Raw genomic sequence first — 27,070 nt, forward strand, 5'->3', positions numbered from 1 at the left:
TGCCTGCCTTTTGGTTGTTATTTTACTGGTTTAACTCTATACCTGCTGACTGTATACAGAAGTAAGATGATAGCGATAACTCACTGTTCTTATTGCTTCTTTTTTCCCCAAAAAATGCAGATTTTTAGTCCTGACCATAATAAAAAATGTTTTTTTTTAATTCTGCCCAAGTAGTACCCAATATTGTGGATTACTCCTGCAGAATAGTAGTACACTTCCTAGGCCTAGGCACTACTGTGCCTTGAGCCCCATAACTGTATATTTGCAGTTTGAATTTAAAGGCACGGTTACTTCCAGTTTTATGAGATTTGGTGATGTCAACCATTGTGCTGCTCATTTGTTTTACTGGAGCGGAAGCTGCAGTGCCAGGTGTAACAATATCATGTACTGGACATGAAACACTGTAGCTAGTCGCCATGGTATTTGGAAACTCAGGGCAGCCACGACAGCTTGGCCAACCGTGTAATGTTACAGAAAAATCTGAACTCCTTCCTTCCTCCTCCCTTGTGTTAGGAATTCATAGGTTTTAAAATTTCAAAGAAAAGATTATCTCAACAGACAAAGAAGAACCAGGCTAGGTCAGTAAAAACAGCTCATGTCCGCCTGACAGGATGTTCAAGCCTGTCGTAAAACTGTCACCCTCTCCATTCAGAGAATAAAAAATACCTGAATGCATATAAATCTTAAAACAGTGGAATAAGTATGAAATTTCAGCATGTTTCATAACTTCCAAAGTAATAATAGCTCAGCCATAATGTGGACATATTTACTGTATTTTCCGCACCATAAGACGCACTTTTCCCCCCAGAAATATGGGGGAAAATGTCTCTGCGTCTTATGGAGTGAATGCATGCTTGGCACCGCCCCCCCCCACCACTGATGGCAACACCCCCCTGCTGCCACCACCAGAAGAGAGGCAGAAGAGCAGAGTACAGACATCTGAAGCCCCTGTGAGCAGGGCCGGACTGTCCTACCAGAGACTGCACCGCTCTCCTCCCTCTGTCCCCCCGGCGCTCATATGTCACAGAGCTGGGTCTGTGTGCAAGGTCCTGCCCCCCTAGACCGACTCATGTGATTGAATAGATAGAATCAGTAGATATAGATAGATTGAATCAGTGTTCCGCCTATCACAAGAGCCAGTCTAGGGGGGGGGGGGGGGGACCTTGCACACAGACCCAGCTCCGTGACATATATGAGGGAGGAGAGCGCTGTGTTATCCAACGGCTGAAATTAGTGGGCACAGAGGCTGCAATTGGTGGGCAAAGATGTTGCAGTGGTGGGCACAGAGGCTGCAATGGGCACAGAGGCTGCAATTGGTGGGCACACAGGCTGCAATTGGTGGGCAAAGATGTTTCAGTGGTGGGCACATAGAGGCTGCAATTGGTGGCCAGAGAGGCTGCATTTATGTGCAATGGTCAGGTTGGATTTATGGCAATGGTCAGGTCACATTTATGGCAATGGGCACTGGTAAATATTTTAGTACACCATTTGGTTCAGAATATTTTTTTTCTTGTTTTCCTACTCCAAAACCTAGGTGCGTCTTATGGTCAGGTGCGTCTTATGGAGCGAAAAATACGGTAGTTTCCTCAGATAATTTGAAACATTTCAAGTCCAGACACCCCTATGTCAGGTCATATGGGAAACCACTGGTACCTCTTATTCCTCTTAAGTAGACTAGACACTAGAGATATGGCATGTTTATATTTGTTTTGAAGCAAATCTCACGCTGAACAATAATATGGATATTTGGAGTCTTTAAACACTATAGATGCAGAGATATGAATATGTATCACAAAGTGTACCTGGGCCATGGTCATGAGTGTAGACATCTCCCAGCAACCAACCCCTAAACAAGATGACCAGACGATTGGTCACTGGTCGCTGTCAACACCCCCTTTGATTTGACAGAAAAGAGGAGAAGCCAAGACAATGGTCAGTTCACCTTTTACCATCCAAGTAGGAGCATCTGCCAAGTTTGAGAACCGATTACCCAGCTCATCGATCGAACTCTAATCAACCCTCAGACATTAATTATCAAGTATTCTTCCTTCCCAATTCTACCTTATTTCTTTGTGGCTGTATATTGTCATCTCTTTGAAACATCCTTTTTCTGTAAATGTTTTATTTCTACCAACTTGACCTTTTCATATTAAACCCTTATGTTGAAACGTGTTAACCTTGTCTCTAAAACTCTTAATGCAAGCTATAAACAAGCTATAAACGAACCTGCCTCTTACAAGAGCACTATTGTTTTAGGGTAAGGCCTCTGAGCAAACCTGTCTGTGGTGGCAGTGTATGTTGCAGACGCTTATTCTGAAATCATAATTGCTATTGCTAAACTTACGAGTCTCCCCTGGCTCGGTCTTTTAAAATGGTGGTAGTGGCAGTTAAAGGGTTAATTGCATAATTAGTCCAGTGACAATCGCTCTCAGGCTGCTTGCACCTAGATTGTGGTTCCGCAAGCTGGAAATTCTTTGTGCTGGGCGCAGCTGAGCGTGGCATTGTTACGGAAGTGACAGCGCGGTGTGAAGTTGGCCGGTCCTTTGTTGCGAGTTAATGAGGAGGGCAGGGATCTGACACCTTCCTTCATCACACAAGGATCTCCCTAAAGGTGCTTGTTCTATCAGAAAACTACTACCCATCAGAAAATGTAACATTAGTCACGTTAGTCATCTTGGTACACCCACACTCATCCGCAGTAAACCTACAGTCTGAAGTCGCCAAGCAGACTTCTTTTTACAACCACCAGAGTGTTGCATTTTACACTTATTTTTACCAGTAAACTGAGCTTATATAGTGAAATGCAGTATTTAGAAATCAAACGGTTTTCATGTTGAATTCTAATAGCAGTAGTTTTCTATGAGATGCTTTTAAAATTCAATATCAAAACAGTCACACGGCCTTCAAAATACTGTATTTGACTATGTAAGATCAGTTTACTGGTAAAACTAAGTGTGAAATGGAAGACTTCAGTGGGTGTAAAAAAGATGTCCACTTGCGGCCTTCTGAGGGTAGACTTACTGCGGACGAGTGCAGGTGTACCAAGATGGCTGTGCTGGAACATCACTTCCCTTACATATTCTGATGGGTAGCGGCTTTCTGACAGGACAGTGCTTCCTTCATTCTGTGAATCTGCCATTTCTGCACCTCTCCTGACGCTTTTTGAATACTAAACCACCAGTTATCTGATCACCAGTCAGCAAGGCATGGTAAGTCAATAACAGGTAAAAAGGTCAGCTGTGGGGAGGTTCAAGATAACACTAGTGACTTATTTTTTTATCATCTGTCTTTTTATTTGGCAATGGCTCAGTTCAGGTGCTCCTTAATTGTAGCCCCAATGTCATCATCCCTCATTTTGATCAACAAACCCTCCTCCCACCCTCCCAAAATGTAAAACGCCATAAAACCTTATTTTTGCGGCTTTACAATTTGTGGTGCTGAGAAAATTATTGTTTGATTGGGCCAAATGTTGCCTTGCTTTTGCCAATATCAACAATTTTATTCCTTAATGGTGAGTGGCAATTATACCATATTTACTTTGGATTACATTTTTTTAAACCTGGGTAATGGTTGTTTTAATTAGGTTGTTGTATTTTGCGGTGTCTGTGTTCTCCTCGCAATTTCCATAAGGTAGACCTAAACACTTTAAGCCACTCACATGATAATGCCAAACATTCCCGTCTAGAAGTATGACTCAATCCTTACTACTGGTTTTCCCAAGGCTTCTATGCTGGGATGATTGGCACACCTACAAAGGGTATAAAAGTAGGGCTTTAGGCAAGCAGGGCTCTTGACAATAAAATATTAGGGGCAGATGAGCAATAAACAATAGCAAGCCACACAGTGGTGAAGCCTAGAAACACTTATGTAAAACCTTCAAACCTAAAAAGCAAAATGCTTATATACTTGTTTTTGCAGTATTCATAAGACATGAACTAGGTGCTAATGAAAAACAAATGGCACTAAGACCCTTTACCCTCTTAATGTTTGTAATTGATCATCAATGTGTCAAAGTAGCTTTATCAAACTTCTACTATTGTCGAATGTGATTTAGAGTCTTATGCAATTAAAATTTTAAACATAGGAATCCACAATTCATGGTACAAAGCCATGCATATTATGTTTAAACATACAAGATGTAGGAAAAAGACAGCATGAGTGATAATGATATGCTACAAGGCAGAATAACAATGGCTGAGGCTGCTAACTACCACATATAAAAGCACAAAGGCACATCCTTGTGATGCACCTGCACTGACACTGCCTTGGAGAAGCACAGCTCTCTTACAAAAGCAAGATACATATAACCGATGATTGCAGAACCTACACTGTAGCCTGGATAATTATATTTCTGGCTTGTGAAAAAATAAAGAATCACACATCTCAGAAAATCTCAAAGCAAACTGTTAAATCACAATTTCCTATATTTCCTCTCGGCTAGCTGTTTGTGATATCCTTTGTACTCCATAATTAAGCCACACATTATATCACTAACTCAGCCCTTTGTGGTTTCATTATTATATTTAAAAGTATAAAAGCTGCAATTTTCTTCTGTGTCATTCTTTCAGAGGAACGCAATAAATGTTTGCCTAGATGGAGAAAAAACTACTGTTGCATTGCTGTATGACAGCATGTACGCAGCAGTTACTTTACTAGTTAACAGATTCCAAAGTTATAAAAGGTACCCATACAAAGCCTGAAAATTGGCATATTAAGCAGCAGGAAGTAATGGAGAGAGAAAGGCAGGAAGGAAGCATGCGAAAGATAGAAAACTGGGGTACACGTTTCATAATTGCCAACAGTCCTGGATTTGCCAAAACGGTCCCGCTTTTTAATTGGTTGCCCTGTCATTGCTGTGTCCCATGTTCTGGAAATGACTGTTAACCTTGAGTTGATTTTCACTCCGGCATTTGTAGGGCAGCCCTGCATGAGGTATCGATCTTCCCTCTATTTCCACCCTACTTTCTGGCCAAAATAATTTAAAATAGCCAAACAAATATCCCAAATATTTAGTGATGTGAAAGAATGTGATTCAAACGATGACTGTCCCATACATGAATACCACACACATAAGTGTCCATAAAAATGTCCACACAAATGTGTAAATATAAAAAAATGCTTAGCTTTCAGTGGGTTTGAATGCTCCCACAAATGTGCTTACCAGATCAGGACCACTCTAATATAAATGGTCAAAATGTGCTTAAAGTGTTAAATCCTCCTGATCCGCACCTGACCACTAGGTTTGCACCATGGGAATTGTCTCAAAACATTACAACATTATGGACACTTCTTTTGGTGCTTTTATTGTGTGCGGGATAGCCCTTGTACACACGATCGGACATTCCGATGGAAAATGTCCGATCGGACCGCGTTGTCGGATAATCCGACTGTGTGTAGGCTCCATCAGACTGTTTCCGACCAACAAAGTTTTAGAGCTGGGCTATAAAACTTTCTGACAACATGATCCGATAGGACTTTGTCCGATTGTGTGTAGAGAATTCCGATCGGACAAAGTGCCATGCATGCTCAGATCAAATTCCTAGACCAAAGCTATTGGCTACCAGCCTGAATGTAGTCCCGTCGTAACGAAATAACGTTATCACGTCACGTCATCACGTTATGTACGATCTGATTTTCCAACAACTTTGTCCAACCGTGTGTATGCAACACAAGTTTCGGACAAAATCTGACGGATTTTGTTGCCGGAATGTCCGACCATGTGTACAAGGGCATATACATTTGATATGGCTTGGATCACATTATATCACAGTACTAAATGTTTGGGATAATTATTTATATATGTTCAGGCCTTTTTTCATATAGGATGATTTTTTTATTTGGTTAAATTGTAAGTGCGGCACTGTACACAATAAAGCAGAAACTGGGGTAACAATGTAGGGCATTACTGATCTGTAGATTCAATCTCTTCCATTAAGCATGTTATAGCTCCGCTTTTACCACCGTGTACCACTGACTTGTGTGTGGTTGTTTTGAACTTGCCAGCAATAGGTAATGCTTTATGGGCTATGCCCTAAACTTAAACTTTGAGGTAAGTCTAATGCATGTCTGGCACTGATAGTAAGGACAGGCCTCTCAGACTATATGAATTCATGTTTTATGGGTGCTCGCAGTATAACTTTGACTGGAATTGTTTGGTACATTTGGAAAGTTGTTACATTTGCAATGTTCAATAAAGCTGTGGCTGTTAATGCTGGGATATTCTTTTTGCATCTCGATAAAAACTGTGGCCTTGCCCTATTACCAACCTAATCAGCTTCTGTGTCTTTTTTGGGAGGCAAGGTATCTGTTTTTTAATGGATCATGAATGAGCCGTTGCTTCTCAGCAGTCATGCCTCTTATCTGTACGACTAGGGACTACAACTCTCAGCATGTGCAGTATGGGGGAGAGCTCAGTACTATGTAGGGAAAGTTCAGGAGCAGGCAACACACATTAGCCTGCTCCTGAACTCTGCACCATTTACACTTTTAGTACCTTTCATACTCGTAATCACTGAACTCTGTATGCTTGGCTATATACATCATTGGCAATTGTCACAAATTTGCTAGGGTAGTCACAATTAATCGTTCCTGGACTGCTATGTCTCAGTCTGTGACCTAAAAATCCAGTGCAAGCCTTACTAAGCTTACTGCACATGCACCAACTTAGTTTTATTGTGCATTTGCCAATCACATTAATGGCAGTCTGCCCTTGTTGCCCCCTTTACACATTTCCAAGTTAAGTGTCAGCACACTACATTATCATCATTATACAGGACTTGTATAGTTGGAGAGCTCAGAAGTGCTTCTTTCCTGGGCAAGGTTAGGCATCAGCCTCACAACAGGAGAGCTCAGCAGGCTTCCTGGCAGTACTAGTACCTTTCTGCCCTGTAGCCACTGCCCACTGAGGAGGTCTGTCATTAAAATACAGTAAATATTTTTTAATTAAAAGCTTAATTTTTTTTTATTGTGAACATGTAATGGAATAAGGTTGCAGATCACACAAGGGTGCAGATATTAACAGCCTTTGAAAAGGGCTGCAGTGGAGACTAGCGTTGGATGAGATTGGCAGGGGATGTAGATGTGAGAAGTGTTGGAAGAGGGTGGCAGGGAGTGCAGGGGTGTGCAATGTTGGAAGAGGATGGCAAAGGGTGCAGAAGTGAGCAGTGTTGGAAGAAGTTTGCAGGGGTACAGAGGTAAGCAGTGTCAGACTAGGTTGCACGGGGAAGCAGTGTTGGAAGAGGAGGTGCAGGGGTGAACCCCAGATGCTTGTAGTGTCTCTGAAGTTGTGTTTTGGACAGTTGGGAAGCGCCAGTGTCTCTTTTCTACCTGCATCGGCGGGGCAATCACAGATTACAGGAGCAGCACAGAGACCAGGGAAATCAGCAGAAAGCAAAGTGGAGACTTAAAATGAATGACACACATCTAGCCCTCTTAAGTAGTCTGCAGCTAAACAAATGTCTGCATAGTGCCTGCTATGTATGTCTATTGATCTACCTTGCAGTCATGTTTCCACATGACATTTTGCTGTTGGGTTACTTCACTGTACACTAAACATCATAGCTAGCTAAATAAATACATCATTTTACTACTGAACATTACCTTCTTGGTTGTGTTTGTCCTTATTATGATAAATCTTCCTGCATATACAGTATTTTAAAATTAAATGATGCTATGATGTGAATGCACTGTTATGCATATTGCAGGTGCTAGATAAATGCCTGTAAAGGACCACTGCTATTTAAAATGAATATAACCTACCCAAGTACATTCTCTGCTTACAATAGCTTGCTGGGCACACAGCAAAAAAAATGTGTCACTGGAACATTTTTTTTTTAAATGTTGGCAGTTATAATGTTTGACTGCATGTCAATTTAGGCTTCATCTGCATAGGCATCTATGTTCAAACATATAATCTTTCATCCTGGTAGCGGCACTTTTTGCAGAAAAAAACGCTTGACATTTGTAAAAGTGTGTGATGTGTTTAGGCTCAGCAAAGCCCTACTCTAACAAGATGGCCGCCTTTATATAGAGACACAAAAATAAGTACAGTAAGTCAGTAATGTGGAAAAGATCAGCTGGACAGTGCCCACAGACACTGGAGACTATTGATTTGCCCTTTGCTTGCATTTTTTGGGCACAGCTTTGGGAGTTCAGATACTTACATTTTTAAAGTAGAGCTTTACCTAAAAAGAGAAGTTCAGCTTTTCCTCTTTGTCCACCTTTCTCTACTACTTTTGGAGATTTTTTCTTGGAGTAGGTACCTATTTCTGACAGGTACCTCCCCTATTTCACTCCACCACTTGCTGCCCGCAACCTCAGCCTTGGTGAGGACAGGTAAGTATATATTTATTAAAAGTAAGTATCTAATGCATTTCTTTTTTTCTTCCAGTGCAAAGTTCCTCTTTAAAGTGAAAGTAAATCCTCCTATAGTTTTCAGCCAAGGATGATCACATCTTGGCGTCTGTTTAATCTTCAACTGCCATGATGCTGCACATGTGATCACTTATGACCTCAGCCATTAGATGATTCGACAGTTTGGTTGAGTGTAACAGCAAATGTGACAGTTGCATTTCCGTCACGTGCTGGGAATGTAACTTCTTTTGGAATTGTTAAATCGATGGGTTTACTGTTGCTTTAAATAAAAAGGCATCTAAATTCTTATCTTGCAACTAAACAGGAAAAGATTTAATACAAAGAACACACAAATATTATCGAGAAAGGATTAACAGAAAAAAAAATGATCACTATACTTACTCTTTCCATTTCTTTAAAATCATCATCAAGCTTGGTGCCTTCGGCCCCTCCAACCTTCTCACTCACTTTCTGTAATAAAATTAGACAGACAATCAGTATAATAAATTCAACACTGTGAAGAACTGTACTCAATAAAGAGGCTACTTAAGAAATGAGCTAATAACAATTACAATCACTTTCAATCATCCCCCTTGCAGAACTTCTCAGATTCTTCAATTGAAATTTGTGTGTATTAATTGTCTAACTTTGTCTAGAAAACTTGTTGACAAAAAACAAGGATTGTAATTTTTATCACTGGAACCTATAAGTACATCAGAGGTAATTTCTAAAAATGAATGAATTGTAAAAGTAGAAGTAACATATTTTTAACGAGAATTGCTAATGATGATGAATGTTGAAAATATCCAGAAAGGAACTGAAAAGGGCTTGAAAGGGTCTCTGAATCTGTACATATGATAATCAAAATACAAACCATAGAGCATATGCAAGGATACATTTATGTGTCACAGCAGCACAGGTTACCAGCTTCCCATATACCCTTTCATTCTAACATGCCCACAGCCTGTGTCAGTGGGTGTAATGCATCGAATTACAATGCAGACTGGCTGATAGACTTGGCAATTGTGAAAATGTTATACACTGCCATTACCAAATCACATTATTAGTTTTCATAAAAAGCTACTACTTTGTTGCCCTGAATTAAAATACCATCTCTTAACAGTCCATGGCTACAAGGAGGGCTCATGTCCTATGACATCACTTTTTGCAATTTTAGATCATTGTTTCAAATCTTACAGACCAGTCTAATAGTTTTGCAGGAAAAAAAAAAAATTGACAACTTACAATCACGAAGAATAGCCTTTACAGCAACGTTACGCACACATTGTGATTTTTAAGTACTTGTGTCAGTCTCCAGACCAATCCAACATGGGATATGTAGTCCTTAGAAATTGAACATAAACAGCAGAGGAGAGGCTATAAGCATGCATGTGTTCCATCAGATTAGGCAACCCATCAAAACTTGTAACGGAAATGGTGTTCCGTCACAGCCATCTTGATACACCCTGCACTCAGCCACGGTAAGCCTGCAGTCTGAAGTCGCCAAGCGAAAATCTTTTTACACCCACCAAAGTCTTGCATTTCACACTTATTTTTACGATTAATCTGAGCTTATATAGTGAAATACAGTATTTGGAAATCCATGACACTGTTTTGATGTTGAATTTTTAAAGCAGTGGTCTTCTGTCAGATCAGCAAATGTGTGAGATTAGCAGGCTTGCCACTGATTTTAAAATTCAACATGAAAACTGTGTCATGGATTTCTAAATACTATATTTCACGATATAAACTCAGTTTAGAGGTATAAATAAGTTTGAACTGCAAGACCTCAGTGGGTGTAAAAAGATGTCTGCTTGGCGACTTCAGACTGTAGGCTTCGTGTGGCCGAGTGTGAGGTGTACCAAGATGGCCACGACGGAACGTCTCTTCTGTTACAAATTCTGATGGGTCGCCTAATCTGACGAAACACAGGCAATCTGGGAAGTTGTGAAAAGAGATGGACAGCAGTCAGGCAGAACTCACAACATTAAAAGGAGAATTTTCAAGTAAGATTATATTGGGTTGTCAAAAATAACTATTATTTGTATTGTTATTATAATGTCGATGTTTTAAAATAAAAATGACCATAGATCGATCTTAAATCAAAACTGGACAATCAGTAGAAATGAACAGAAGGCTAGCCGATCAGTATAGATTTTATAGGCCCCTTTCTCACAGGTGTGTTTTTTTGTTTTATCGATTCAGTCACATTTTTCAAAGAAAGAAAATGGATCAGTTTACATCAGTTTTTCCTCAGGTCACATCAGTGCCAGGCAAAGTGCCAGGGTCCAAGAAACAATGTATTGGCAAGAGTTGCCAACAAAGCACCTACATTTATAACCTCAGGTTCTACTGGGCACAGTTAGTACAGACAGTTGAAAGCAAGGGGTGGACTGAGTAAGGAAGAAATTCATCCAGATAGACAAGCGACATACAAGCGATAGACAAGCCAGCAAAATAAAAACCGTGCAAGGAAAAGAAACCAAAAAAAAAAAAAAAAAGGGTCACATAAAGCAAGACTGAATTCAGCCTTCTAGATCTTTACAAATGACTATGGCCCAGCTGTCAGATTCTCTACACATAAATGCTGCTTCTACTTCAGAATGATATTGACAGGCAGTAGGCTATCAATTCTTCCTGCTGGCAAGCAGTTGCCATGGAAATTTACAAGAAACAAAGTCTTTGCTTAGCTGTGAGAGCAGAATGCAGTAGAAGCTAGGTTTTGAAATGGAAAGGCATCATTTAAAAAAGGGAGGCTATCTCATAGCAAATTGGATAAAAATGACTGCACTGCAAAAACAGTCAGCAAAGTTAGAATGATTCCAATCCCTAGTATGTATCTATTTATTCAACACTACTCAACTACATATTTAAAAAAAAAAAAAAAGTATACAGTAAAACTGTGTGTGCACTAAAATTTGTTGTATTTTTTTTCTGGAAAATAGGTGTTTAAATTGATAGCTGCGCAAATATTATGTAGCATAAAAAAATTGCAACTACCATAGTTTTATTCTCCAGGGTCTCTGCATTTAGAAAATAGATGTATACTTTGTGGGATATAAAGTAAATTTGAGCAAAAAAAAAATGCAGCTTTGAACATGTGTGAAGAATTAAAAGGTTTCCTCGGTAGACTTAAAGAATATCTAAATCTAAAATAAAAATGTAATATATTTTGACTTTCCAGTCTTTAGATGTGGTGGCTGCATTCGTATCTAACGAGGGAGCCGTGGCTGCTGGTGCCAGCTCACAGTAAGTTACACGACACTGCATTTCTAGAAAATATAGCCGGCATTTCCTGTATTGATATGTGTAGGAATCTTAGCCCGATAAATTAAACCTTGTGCATCCACTACATCTAGAAAATGGTAAGCTCCAATATATTCAAATTTTAGTTCTTGGTCTAAGTTTTCTGTTCAGTTTTTTAAAAGTAGTTAAAAATAGCTGGGTAAAGTAGCAAACTACATTTACCACTTTAAATATGCATATACAGTCCTACCAAAATTAAACAATGCAGATGTCTTCATTTATTTACAATATCAGGACATGTCACTGTAAACTATCAGAAAGCATTTTTTAGTTTCATAACCCTGAATAGGTTTGTTTGTCCCTGCAAATGATATACTGTATAGTACCATCATAATTCACTAGAGGGAGCTATTCCTTACCATTTCAAAACAGCAGGGTTTCTGTAGAAAATATACGTATTTTTTTCCTTAAAAATATTACTAACTATACCAAATTCACTCACGGGGAAAAAAATGCCCGCTCAAACTACTTTCCTCCTTGCAAATTTTAATATTAATATAGTACATGTAAAGAAAATAAAAATATACATGAAAAGAACATATTTGATACACTGTGCAAGAAGCAGTAGCTAGGCAATACTCATACATGACCATTTTATTTTTAAACAAGTAAAATCTAAAATGATTTTAATGCTATTGCATGCATATGCATGTTATTACAATGTTGTAATGTAATGTTATAGGTTTCATTTTATTATATAATACCTTGGAAGGATTTTCAAAGAAAACTAAATCTTTGTTTTGGATGAGCCTGCATATTGACCAAATGTCGGCTTATTCCCATTCCAATTTTATGAAATACATGATCTGCCTCAAAGTGTATGTAGTGCTACCCCTTTAGCAGCCACTAGTATTAACTGTTCCAATTACCCAAGGAACAGTCAATTCACTGCTGGCTTCAATAAGCAATCTATGGGTTGTCTTTTTATCATTTATAGCTTAAAGAACTATTAGGGTAGTATGGGATAATCCAGGAACCCTTGCGTAGTAGTAGAAGGACACACTTTACTAGACCAGGCTTTTTTTTTTAACAGTCTTTAGGCGGGGGCCAAGGAGAATGGCCAGAACAGAGACCCTGTAAGAGCTGTCTTAGTAAGCGCTACCACTGGCTCTTGTCACCCCAAAAATCAAACAGCACACAGTCACCAGGATCTTGAGCTCAGGTCAGGACTCACAATGTCAAAGTACAGCACCACTCTTCCTGGCTCCACCAGACATCTGTATGTCACAGGACAACTGCATAGTTCCTAGCTTCCTCCAGGCTCTCACTGGCTACAGGATGGCTACCCAGTTTGAAAATGACTTGCTAAGCTATTGCCACACTTGCCAGGTTGCACAAATGCAGCAAGTCCGCATTGCATGACTTCAGATCAAATATCTTAGCAAACATTCTGAAAGTCTGCTGCAAGTTCTGGTTCACTTACGTTGTGCAATAGTCATCTCACCACATGGGTCATTGTGGCTGAATTTTCATGTTGTAGACTTACAGAGTTCTTCCCTTGGACTCACCACTGCAACTTTGCTCTTGCTAGAGACTTGCCATGCAAATTTGCTAAAAATTGGAAAAGTGTCAACTAGAACTTGTGCTTCAAGTGCTCTGCAAGTGTACAACTTGCCAGTGAAAATGTGCAACAAGTTAAGACTCTGAAGTTTCTCCAGCATGACAAGAACCCAGCTGCTCCAGATCCCTGTTTATGTTCTATTTAACCACCTACTGGGCACACCTCTCCAGGGATTTGCTGAAGCACAACAAATACTTATATTTACCAATACACAAAGCCACGCTTAGGTTAACAATCCCGGTGGCTGCCTCTCCAAAAATGAAGCTCTCCTAGAGGAGCTCCAGGTATAAATTAAAAAAAAAACTTGAAATGAAATGTGGGGTCAGTGGCGCTACCTATGACATGTACATATATGTTAGTTCCCACGAGCATACCATATATGTATATCCTAGGGTTTACGTGCAAAAAAAATCTATATATTCTCTCAGATGGGAGTGACAAGGGTATATGGTGAACCCACCAGACAACTCAGTGCCCTCCAACTCTCCCCTATTAGAAGTAACTATAGTGATACTTTGTAAATATAAGTCTAATATTTATTCTCCATAGCAGTGTAAACCTATTTAAGAAAATTCATATCAACATCAGATATACAATATTCCAAAAGTTAAAGCAGTGTACAAAATTATGCGTGATATAATAAGTGTCAGTGCGTAGAAGACACACAGAAAAATGCAAAAGGCAAAAAACAAAAAAAAAACAAAATCAAAATGTGAAAATCAAAAAAAGCCCCAGCAAAAAAACACACCATATACCAGGGCCAACTACAGTGCCTTGCGAAAGTATTCAGCCCCCTTGAACTTTTCAACCTTTTACCACATTTCAGGCTTCAAACATAAAGATATAAAATTTAAATTTTTTGTGAAGAATCACCAACAAGTGGGACACAATTGTGAAGTGGAACGAAATCTATTGGATAATTTAAACTTTTTTAGCAAATAAAAAACTGAAAAGTGGTGCATGCAAAATTATTCGGCCCCTTTACTTTCAGTGCTGCAAACTCACTCCAGAAGTTCAGCGAGGATCTCTGAATGATCCAATGTTGTCCTAAATGACTGATGGTGATAAATAGAATCCACCTGTGTGTAATCAAGTCTCTGCATAAATGCACCTGCTCTGTGATAGTCTCAGGGTTCTGTTGAAAGCGCAGAGAGCATCATGAAGACCAAGGAACACACCAGGCAGGTCCGTAATACTGTTGTGGAGAAGTTTAAAGCCGGATTTGGATACAAAAAGATTTCCCAAGCTTTAAACATCCCAAGGAGCACTGTGCAAGTGATCATTTTGAAATGGAAGGAGTATCAGACCACTGCAAATCTACCAAGACCTGGCCGTCCCTCTAAACTTTCAGCTCAGACAAGGAGAAGACTGATCAGAGATGCAGCCAAGAGGCCCATGATCACTCTGGATGAACTGCAGAGAACTACAGCTGAGGTGGGAGAGTCTGTCCATAGGACAACAATCAGTCGTACACTGCACAAATCTGGCCTTTATGGAAGAGTGGCAAGAAGAAAGCCATTTCTCAAAGATATCCATAAAAAGTCTCGTCTAACGTTTGCCACAAGCCACCTGGGAGACACACCAAACATGTGGAAGAAGGTGCTCTGGTCAGATGAAACCAAAATCCAACTTTTTGCCCACAATGCAAAATGATATGTTTGGCGTAAAAGCAACACAGCTCATCACCCTCAACACACCATCCCCACTGTCAAACATGGTGGTGGCAGCATCATGGTTTGGGCCTGCTTTTCTTCAGCAGGGACAGGGAAGATGGTTAAAATTGAGGGGAAGATGGATGCAGCCAAATACAGGACCATTCTGGATGAAAACCTGTTGGAGTCTGCAAAAGACCTGAAACTGGGACGGAGATTTATCTTCCAACAAGACAATGATCCCAAACATACAGCAAAATCTACAAAGGAATGGTTTACAAATAAACGTATCCAGGTGTTAGAATGGCCAAGTCAAAGTCCAGACCTGAATCCAATCGAGAATCTGTGGAAAGAGCTAAAAACTGCTGCAAGAATTTCAGTCTCTCGATGTGCAAAACTGATAGAGACATACCCCAAGCGACTTGCAGCTGTAATCGCAGCAAAAGGTGGCTCTACAAAGTATTAACGCAAGGGGGCCAAATAATTTTGCACGCCCCACTTTTCATTTTTTTATTAGTTAAAAAAGTTTCAAAAATCCAATAGATTTCGTTCCACTTCACAATTGTGTCCCACTTGTTGGTGATTCTTCACAAAAAATAAAATATATATTATATCTTTATGTTTGAAGCCTGAAATGTGGCAAAAGGTTGAAAAGTTCAAGGGGGCCGAATAATTTCGCAAGGCACTGTATATGTGACGTAGAGCTATATATAATATAGCCAGACCTACACAATGGCCTACATGAGTGCACACATCCAAAGCACTAAATTAGTGTACGCGAAAGCTTAACATATCTGCCATAAAAGATATAATAAAAAATAAGTTAAAAAAATTGTCCATAAAAAATATTAAAAAATGAGTGTACAAGTGTCCAGAAATATTAAGTGACTTTTGTGCTCGTAGAATCTTCAGGTGACTTAAGTGCTCCCCCTCAAGAGTCCCTACTCACCGACTCCTTGCACCCCTGCAGGGGTAGCGTGCATATAGTTCCACTCCCTCTGGCTGGACCGACCCAGCTCCCTCGGCTTCAGGCTCTGCTCTGCACAGCTCCAAGGATTCTATAGCATTCAAGCCGTTCCTTTTTTGTATATACCAGACGTATGCAGGTCTAATCCTCATAGGAAACAGAGGATGGCTCCCATAGTGTAATAAATTCAAAAACAGCTTCCATTTATTAAAAAAATAAAAAACATAAAATCAATTACACCAAAGTCCATCCAGCTAGATGTGCCCACAAATCACTATACTAGCCGGTAAACAATGTATCCAGCATTTAGGATAAAATTAACAAATCTCCAAGCTGAATATAACAAACACCCAACTGGGTTAGTATTGTTAATAAGAGAACCCGATCAGTGAACGAGCGGCGTGCGTTTCAACTGTGTTCCACTCGATCAAGTTCCCGGAAGTGACATAGTGTGCGTGGTTCCGTCATACGCGTTTCGTCATAGACATCTTCAGCGCGCAATTGTCAGTTAAAGTAGCGCACTGCCGTATCACAAAAAATGGCCTGGTCATTGTGGGTAAATCTCCCAGAGCTGAACTAATTAAAGTCCATCTTTCCATTCCTTCATCAGTTACTTCCTGTTAAACATTTTGAGTCTGATCCAGTATATATTCCTAAATTACTATCATCTTGATATTATAAAGATCGTAAACAGGCAGACTGAAATGGTACTAAGAATTCTCAATTACACAATACCCAAATGGCTTTAAACTTACTGAGAATTTTTGTCACATGGAATTCAGCAATTCATTTATATTCTTTGGGTTCAACATGCTGAAGCTGCATATTCACATGTAGCATGCGTCATTTACAGTTTCCATTTAGCTGTTTTGCAATCATCGCATTTATGTTATCAGTGCTAAATTTTACAGCATACAATTACGCAAGGTCAGAAGAAATGAAAGTCAACTACAATACAATAATGTGCAGAGACACACTGTCTTACTTAGTATGTGTGCAGTATAACTGTACTGCTCAGGATATGACAAATGCATCATTTCTTCAATGTGCACATAGTTAGTATTTGGAATAATTAAATGAGGGTAACACTACCGCTTATGATTTTCTTTACTTGAATGGATGCCTTGGGCCTGGACTAGTAATCCGACATATGTGGCAATGCCAAAGATTGCCTGTTAACATAAAGATACCTTTTAATGTGAGTTATGAGGTTTGTGTGTTTATCAAAACACAGGTTTTATGACACCGAAATGAACAATACTGTATAAAGTAAGGCACCTTCACACCACAATGTACAAATGTGAATGCACTCAGCATTGTTATATGATGTGATGCCCCACAATAACACATGCACTGCGTAGTGTACTCCCTGGCACTCCCATTCTTGGCATGTTGAGAATAGAGTCAGGTGTCGCAGGAGAAACATCTCTAATGGCCAAAGCGGGGCACCCCAGGAGCTACAAAGAAATGGCAGGGAAGAGGACATTGGAGATGGAATGAGGATTAGGAGCATACACCTATCATTGCCGAAGGAGCACACACTAGGAGGAAATCAACCCATAATGTGCAAGTATGCTGTGAGAGCCCATACAACCCCAGGGGACCTTATTTATTACAGGTACTTATATAGCGCTGTTAATTTACTGTATGCAGCATTTTACATATACACTCACCAGCCACTTTATTAGGTACACCTCAGTATTGTTGCTGACCATGTTCATCCCATTATGAAATGGGTGCTCAACCTGTGCCCTCCAGCTGTTGGGGAACTACAAGTCCCATGAGGCATTGCAATGCTGACAGTTACAAGCGTGACTCCCAAAGGCAGAGGCATGATGGGACTTGTAGTTCCGCAACAGCTGAAGGGCCACAGGTTAAGTACCCATGCTTTATGACTACACTGTACCCATCTTCTGATGGCTTCTTCAAAAAGGATAATGCACCATGTCACAACGTTCAAATAATCTCAAACTGGTTTCTTGAACATGACAATAAGATCAATGTACTCCAATGGTCTCCACAGTCACCGGATCTCCATCCAATAGAGCACCTTTGGGATGTGGTGAAACAGTAGAATGGCATCATGGTTGTGCAGCCGACAAATCTGCAGCAACTGTGTGATGTTATAGCAATAAGGACCAAAATCTCTGAGGAATGTTTCCAACACCTTGTTGAATCTATTCCATGAAGAATTAAGGCAGTTCTGAAGGCACAACGGGGTCCAACCCAATACTAGCAATGTGTGTCTAATAAAGTGGCCGGCCAGTGATTTTTTTATATATAAATCTATCTATCTATCCATCTATCTATATATATGTATATATATAAAGATTTTCTACACACACACACACACACACACACACACACACACACACACACACACAGCATTTTGTAGTAGGAAGAAAGCAGAAGAAATGTACAAGAACAGAAAAAGGAGATAAAAAAAAAGTCAACATGTCTAGCTGCACAGAGGTTACATAACATGACATGCACTAATGTAGCAAGGCCAGGAGGTGTTACAAACCATCCCATTAACATCAAAGTGACAATTGAATAGTAGTTACCGTGGATAATTTTGACATTAAACTAGCAGGATATTACAAACACAAATGCAAACAACTGTGTAGTAATGCATCTTTGTATGTACATTTCTATTTTGAAATAGAAAATATATAATAAACCTAAGCCTCAAGCAAATCCAGCAATCCATTAGGTTTTCGTATAAAACTAAATGACCTCTAGCTAAAGCACAGCCCAGAGGTTCAGCATGGATATGTGCTTAATCATGCTCTAATGGTCATCCCTTAGTTATGCTAGTATTGCTCTTATTCATTTTTAAGCAAGGGCACATGACATTGATTTGGATTCTGTGTACTCTGAAATCCTGAGTGCTGCCTTATTGAGTTCCCAGGCTTTACTTCCTCCATTTTTTCTCATATTTTGTAACACCTGTAATGTAGCTTGAGCTGTGTACCTAGTCTTTGACGTTGATGCCTGGTATTGTCTATACTAGCCTGTCTCAATCTTTTCAACACAGAGGAACCCTTGAAATACTGCTAAAAATGTACCCCTGCTAAAAATTAGAAATCTACAACTCATGATACAATAGTCTGATGGTCAGTGGGAAGAATGGTCCTTACACTTGTGGGCATTAGGAAGAATTACCTCCTTACAGATAGATAAAAAGATAAATGGTGTCAGTGGAAACTTATCTGAGAGGCAGAAGTAACCCCTAGCAAACTTTGAAGGAACACTAGGGTTCCACGCAACACTGGTTGAAAATCACTGGTCTATACGTTTGTTTGGTAGCCATTTGTCTTTTCATTTGTTACTTATCTGTTTGCTTTGCCTTACTTGGGTCACAATTATTTTGGCTGTTTTTAACCACCAATTCACAAATCCCTTTTTTCTCATTTTGTGTTGTGTTCCCTCAGTGTTGTTGCAATTCTGGTCAAACATTTCCTATTTTGTAAATGGGTATCTGAGACATAATACTAGAAGTACTAGAGTGTTTCAATTTTGTTGAAGGGATCATCAAGTAGTATCACCTGTTGATGAAGCTAGAAAATAAAAATGATTTAACAAAACGATTTGAAGGTCGCCATGTAAACAATGAAGGGCCAAATGCAGCACCTGGGTTGCAAATTCAGCAAACTATGATATAAATGTCAAAATGTGAAGTCAACACTTGCTTGGGTTTTTTTTCTGAAAAGGCCCAGAGTTTATTTTTCTGAAAGTAGCTGTTGAATGACTCATCTTGTGTCCCTTAGCATGAAAAATAGGACAACACATCCTGAAAATGTGAGAAATTTTATTTTATGCTCTGGTGAACAGAAGAGATGGACATTATAAAATGTTTCCTTTAACTGAATTTGATTGAGTTTGTAAAGTTTATTTCAAGCAGCCTTGGAGAACTCATTAAGATGCCTTTTGCTTGGTTCAGTCAATGGCCTGCTTTATTTGTTCCGTAGCAATTGACAAAGGTTGCATTTATTCTGGGGATGACTAGTATGCTATAGAGCTCCATTAATTTCAAGTTTCTGATAATGACTGCAAGCATTATATATAAACAAAGCAGTCTTGTGTTCACAATGCATTTCCCATATTGATATCATCTACATATGCATTCAGTTAGATGAAAGCTCTACATAAAACAAATCTCATAATTTAACCTGCTAATTCCTATGTTGTTTTACCTATCCCAAGGCATCAAGGCCCATCTCTAACCAAAACAGTTTTTTTATTTAGTTTCAAACTGGAAAAAGATTAAAACATATGTAAGGTTTTACTGCCTTAGTTGTCCTTGTTGGGGAGAGTCTTCTTCACTTCCTGCTGTCACTATAACAATGTGAGAGAAAATACGTCCATTGTAGACAGTAAAAATATGGTTAAAGTTTGAAAACTTCCCCACTAATTAAAACTATTTTTATTGCTGACTGTCTCCATTATTTCCCCTCATTCTGGTCTCGGTTACACTTGTAAATGAACAGTATACAGTGACATAAGCAGATACTGTACAGCTGTGCTCATAAGTTTACATACCTGGCAGAATTTATGATTTCTTGGCCATTTTTCAGAGAATATGGATGATAACATAAAAACCATTCTTTCACTCATGGTTAGTGTTTGGCTGAAGCCATTTATTATCAATCAACTATGTTTACTCTTTTTAAATCATAATCACAAACAGAAACTCACCAAATGACCCTGATCAAAAGTTTACATACCCCAGTTCTAATATCATGCCTTGCCCTCTTTAACATCAATGACAGCTTGAAGTCTTTTGTGGTATTTGTGGATGAGGCTCTTTATCTTCTCAGATGGTAAAGCTGCCCATTTTTCTTGGCAAAAAGCCTCCAGTTCCTGGAAATTCTTGGGCTGCCTTGCATGATCTGCATGTGTGAGATCTCCTAGAGTGGCTCAATGATATCAAGGTCAGGAGACGGAGATGGCCACTCCAGAACCTTCATTTTATTCTGCTGTAGCCAATGACAGGTCAATTTGGCCTTGTGTTTTGGATCATTGTCATGCTGGAATGTCCAAGTACATTACATGCGCAGCTTTCTGGCTGATGAATACAAATGTTCCTCCACTATTTTTTGATAACATACTGAATTCATCTTGCCATCAATTTTGACCAAATTTCCTGTGCCTTTGTAGCTCACACATCGCCAAAACATCAACGATCCACCTCCGTGTTTCACAGTAGGAATGGTGTACCTTTCATCATGGGCCTCGTTGACGCCTCTACAAATGTTGACTCCTCTCCTGTTTGGCGTATTGTAAGTGGGATACGTTGTGGCATTTGCATAGTAATGGCTTTCTTCTGTTTGTGTTATCATTCATATTCTCTGAAAAATGGCCAAGAGATCATAAAATTCTACCAGGGTATGTAAACTTATGAGCAGAACTGTATAAAGACCTAACCATTTCCCCCGTATCCAAATCTTCAGAGTTAATTCAAATTCATGAACCCCAATGCACTGCTACAGTAGTGGATAACACACATCCTGGGTCAGGCCTGGTTCAGTTTTCTGGCATTGCATTGACAGTACGTTCATAATGAATGGGCTGCCATCATGTAATGGACATGAACACACGTGCAATAATGAGTCACAACAACCTAGAATATGAAAGGGTGCTGAACTAAATAAAAAATAATAATTTTGGACAGAGGAGCTGAAATCAATTAAAACAGCTTGAATGATTGTGCCATTTACTGTAAAAATGTGTTGTGAGTACCTACATCCAAAACTCTAGGTTTAAAAATATTTATGGAGGCTGCTGTGAACTTTAATGGTACTCAAAGAAACAGGAACTCGTTAGAGACACAAAATATGGTTTACCATAGGCCAGGATGGCACACAACCGTAATGAACACAGTGGGTAAACATCTCCTGGGCGGGCATGTGAGTTTCCTCGCAGTGTCCCCTATGGCTGGGTGCCTTCCTGGCCTACGGTAAGCCTCATTTTGTGTCTCTAAAGAGAGCCTGTCTCTTTTAAATGATGACATACCTTTGTTAAAACTTTTGTTTCCCTATAGATATTTGTGCTCTCTGCTCTCTACAATAAATCACAAAATTTGTCGAGAAGAATTTGGATAGGACTTATGTGTACCATCCTGTCATTAGTATCACTGTATTTATCTGACTATTAGAGAGTTTGATAACAATATTATGAGCCAACAACATGATTAGGATGTAAAAAGATATAACTTCTTGTTTCAGGGCTGCATGCATTTATTATACAGATGCATTCTTCCTAGAAAGGAATTAAAAAGGCTACCAGCTGATAAGATGCAATATTCAATTTCCTGACAAAAAATAGGAATAAAGAAAAAACTATAAATACCAAAAATGTGTTATTTTCTCTCCAGAGGATTCTCAATAGCAGTCTTGTTTGAAAACAAACTTCAGCACGTAATGGCGGGGTTGAAAAGCAAAGTTCTACCTATCAAGTGCATGCCAGAAGCAAGAGGAATACTCCCCACCAGGATCTTTAAAGACTACCCTGATGAACTGCCTAAGTACTAAATCCTGTTGCCACCAACCAAAAGCGAAAACATTTATGCTGCACCACTTTAATTGACACTTTAGTTCAGGGGTCTCAAACTGGTGGCCCTCCAGCTGTTGTCCATGAGGCACTGCAAGGCTGACAGTTACAAGCATGACTCCCACAGGCAGAGGCATGATGGGACTTGTAGTTTTGCAACAGCTGGAAAGCCACCAGTTTGAGACCCCTGTGTTTAGTTAGTACTAAAGGCAAAATAAAAAAATACATTTTGACAGTAATGGCAGTCTTTCTCTATGATGAACAAATCCATTTTTGTTCCTTGGAATACCCCCCGAAGCTTATTTTTTTTTTCTGCTGATCCTGGTATTTAAAAATTTCCCTTAACAGACCAATGTGTGCAGGCTTACACTGATGGGTGCCTACAATGGTCAGTTTTTATTAACTTATGAAAAAAGTCAATTACAGTGCCTTGAAAAAGTATTCATACCCCTTGAAATTTTCCCATTTTGTCATGTTACAATCCGAAAACTTACGTGTTTTATTGCCATTTTATGTGTAAGACCAATGCAAAGTGGCACATAATTGGGAAGTGAAAGGAAAATTATAAAAAAAATTTCAATTTTTTTACAAATAAATATCTGAAAAGTGTGGTGTGCATTTGTATTCAGCCAATACTATATAGAACCACATTTCGCTGCAATTACAGCTGCAAGTCTTTTTGGGTATGACTACCAGTTTTGCACATCTAGAGAGAGTGACATTGTTGCCCATTCTTCTTTGCAAATTAACTCAAGCTCTGTCAGATTGGATGGAGAGTGTTTGTGAACAGCAGTTTTCAAGTCTTGCCACAAACTCTCAATTGGATTTAGGTCTGGACTTTGACTGGGCCATTCTAACATATGAATATGCTTTGATCTAAACCAGGAGTAGGCAACCTGGGGCCCTCCAGCTGTTGCAGAACTACAAGTCCCATAATGCCTCTGGGAGTAATTATAACTACCAGCCTTGCAATGCCTCCTGGGAAATGTAGTTCCACAACAGCTGGAAGGCCCAAGGGTGCCACCCCTGATTCCATTGTAGCTCTGACTGAATGTTTAGAGTCATTGCCCTGCTGGAAGGTGAACCTCCACCACAGTCTCAAGTCTTTAGCAGACTCTAACTGGTTTTCTTCTAAGACTGCCCTGTATTTGGCTCCATACATCTTCCTATCAACTCTGACCAGCTTCCCTGTTCCTGAAGAAAAGCATCCCCACAACATGATGCTGCCACCATAATGTTTCACGGCGAGGATGGTGTGTTCAGGTTGATGTGCAGTGTTCGTTTTCTGCCACACATAGCGTTTTGCTTGAAGGCCAAAAAGTTCAATTTTAGAAAAACATTAGAGAATGAAACTATTTAGAAGCTAATCCTGAGGGTCCTCACCACATACCAAAGAAATATTTGGAAAAAAGAGAAAGTTCCAAGGGATAGTATGGGCAAGGAACCATCACAGGATGAACGGAAAATAGTACAAAAAGTGTAGAAAAATATCAATTCTATTGAATATATAACAATGTAAACATCTAAAAACATTAATAGGAACAAAAACAATAATAAAAATACAGCTGCTAAATACTGAGGCACACAATACATTTATAGACCATAGGTCAAAAGTAGACTCATTGCAGCCTAAAACCCTACGTTTCAGAAAACACAAAAAAAATGTTTTTCTTTTTTATATGTACTTCCTTCTTCAGGGGTTCAAAGAAAAGCATGCTGTTATATTTCTATGAAAATATATATTTTCATAGAAATATAACAGCACGCTTTTCTTTGAAGCCCTGAAGAAGGAAGTACACTTATCTATTAACCACAGTATCTATTCATAATTTTGAGTACCATCATTTTTCCCCAATTTGCAGGCAAACAGCTTTGAGGCTTCACACATTTGGTATCCATTTACCCAACATTACCTCATCTTATTATGTACAAAAACGTTTGGGATTAAATTGGGGAATACAATTCATGTTAGTGTATTTTTTCCTGAAATATAGGTTTGGATAAACAGTGGTGCAAATATTTGACATAAAAAATGAAAACTACTATATATTTTTATTGTACAAGGCCTCTGCTTTCAAAAAATATATCCTGTTCTGGTAGTTTTAAGTAGTTTTATAGCTTAAAATGCAGATTTTAACATATGTACAAAAACATTAAAATTGCTCTACAGAGTTATTGTAAAAAAATTTTTTTGCACTTTAACACAAAATTAACTGGTGCAATTAAGCTGGAAGGGCAAGAAGTGCATGCTTTGGTGTGGATAAATTCTACAGGAATTTTCTATTCCAGTACGACAGTCAATTGGTTAGCACTGTTGTCTTTTTATTACAGCATTGATTGTTCTAAAATCTAAATGGAGTCAAACATACATAAATTTAAATGAACAAAAAAGCTGTACTAGATTTTGTTAGACATAGCAGCTGTCACCAATCTTCAAGATATTTCATAATCTTGTGATAATTGGGAAAGGCACATAAGGCATACAAATGGAGCAAATGGTGCAGTGCTAATCTGGTGTTTAGGAAGTAGCTCCTGGCCATCTTTATGGAGTTCCACTTTATCACCGACATCACAGCTTCAAGCTTTAGTTTAAAGTGTTAGTTAACAAAAAAAACATATAGATCCTGGTCCCTTAAAGCAGATTACACAGCACAGTGCTTGTGCAGTGTAATCTGCCCCCCTCTAAACTGTAAAAAGAAAACCCTGTATGCCCTCTCTAAACAGACTACGATAACCAGGGCTGCTCCGCCCTGATCACCGTGGTCAAAGTGCGTCCCTCTGTCATGCACTGCCCTGCTCTGCTCTCCTCTCCTCTCTCCCCCCTCACCCCCTCCTTCCTGCCAGTCATCTCTCTCTCTCTCCGGCCCAGCCCCGCCGACGATATTATTGTAAAAATAAAAACCAAAAATTTTCACTGCCAACCCCTCTATTAGAGGCTGGCATAGTACACTGTGTAAGTTGTTTTTAGAAACTAGTGTTCTAAATACCGAATTTCAGCTGTCTTCAGGCTGGTCACGTGACTCGCGCCCGCTTTACAGCTCCAATGGATGGCTTCTGCAGAGGAGACGAGTGACCACGTGATCTCCCCGGCTGACATCAGAGGGAGATCAGGGCCCCTCCCGCAGAAGACATCCATAGGTGCTGTAAAGCGGCCACAATTAATGTGACTGGCCTGAAGACAGCTGAAATTCGGTATTTAGAACACTTGTTTTTAAAAACAACTTACACATTGTGCTATGCCAGCCTCTAATAGAGGGGCTGGCATAGTCTTATATAAGTGCCATGACAAACACTTTAAGTACATTTAGGTGGTGCTCTAGGATGATAAATTGGAAAACATATTTATAGGAATAAGGACAAATGTTCTACCTTGAAAGTAAATTGCCATGTTTGGAATAAGTATGCTAAAACGTATAAATATTTACACAAATGGATAGATATTTATCAAAGAGAACACTTGGGGATAGCTACTGGTATCTATAATCTGAAAATGTTGTTGAAATTTAAATAACAAAGCATAACCCTCTGCATCAGTAAAGTACCACTACCTGGACTACCACAGGTATGCTCACTTGTTACTCCATGTACCAAGCTGAGTATGTGATCATTCTGCCAGTCCCTACCTCCACCTCATTACATACATAAATGCAGTGTCAGTCTCTATAGACAGACCAAGCTGGGCAGTCTAAGTCAGAGTTCCATTAAATAGGTTAAAGTGTTTATTCAAAACCCTGCCTATGCAGATCAGGGGTGCCTCCAGACATGACGCTTACCATTCAGGCCAAAGAGTTTAATCTTTGTTTTATCAGACCAGAAAATGTTGTTTCTCATGGTCTGTCTGATTTTCCTTCAGGAGCCTTTTGGCAAACTCCAGGCAGGCTGTCATGTCCCTTTTACTGAGTGGCTTCCGTCTGGCCACTCATACAGGCCTGATTTGTGGAGTGCTGCAGAGATGGTTGTTCTTCTGGAAGGTTCTCCTCTCTCCACAGAGAAATGCTGGCGCTCTGTTAGAGTGACTTTTGGGTTCTTGGGTCACCTTCCTGACTAAGGCCCTTCTTCTTTGGCTCTTCTTTGGCTCTAGGAATGTCCTGGTGGTTCCAAACTTCTTCCATTTATGGATGATGAGACCACTGTGCTCATTGGGACCTTCAATGCTTCAGAAATGTTTCTGTACCCTTCATCAGATCTGTGCCTTGACACATTCCTGTCTCGGAGGTCTACAGACAATTCCTTGGACTTCATGTCTTGGTTTGTGCTCTGACTTGCACTGTTAACCGTGGGACCTTATGTAGACAGGTGTGTATGTAAATTTAGTTTTTTCTTTTTTTAACATTTGAAATGATTTCAAACAAACTTCTTTGACATTGTCATTTAGGGGTTATCGTTTGTAGAATTGTTAGGAAAATAATTGATTTAATCAATTTTGGAATAAGACTGTAATATAACAAAATGTGGAAAAAGTGGAGTGCTGTGAATACTTTCCGGATGCACTATATACAGCACAGTGCTTGTGCTGTGTCATTTGGCTCCCTGTATCACCTGAAATACCTTGCCGATCCTGCCAGGTTCTGACCTCCCCTTTGTAATCTGATCATGGTTTATCATGGCTGCCGAGCCCTGACACTGGTCAGTTTACGTGCCTCCATCATCTGCAATTCTCCTCTGTCCTCCTTTGTACTT

General features: G+C 39.5%; 1 protein-coding gene across 2 annotated transcripts in view; it reads right to left on the bottom strand.

Moving 5' to 3' along the window:
* Nucleotides 1–27,070, bottom strand: part of SH3GL2 (SH3 domain containing GRB2 like 2, endophilin A1) — a 172,001-nt gene that overhangs the window by 21,902 nt on the left and 123,029 nt on the right. The window contains exon 2 of one of the 2 annotated variants that reach the window (XM_077475232.1): nucleotides 8,755–8,823. In XM_077475232.1, the coding sequence (XP_077331358.1) occupies nucleotides 8,755–8,823 (69 nt within the window). Of the gene's footprint in view, nucleotides 1–3,658; nucleotides 3,678–8,754; nucleotides 8,824–27,070 lie in introns of those variants that run through there. The other variant, XM_077475233.1, reaches the window with a different exon arrangement.

This window comes from Lithobates pipiens, unplaced genomic scaffold, assembly GCF_037356315.1.
Source record: "Lithobates pipiens isolate NorthernLeopardFrog02 unplaced genomic scaffold, aLitPip1_a1.2 Scaffold_13, whole genome shotgun sequence".
NCBI classification, from domain to species: Eukaryota; Metazoa; Chordata; class Amphibia; order Anura; family Ranidae; genus Lithobates; species Lithobates pipiens.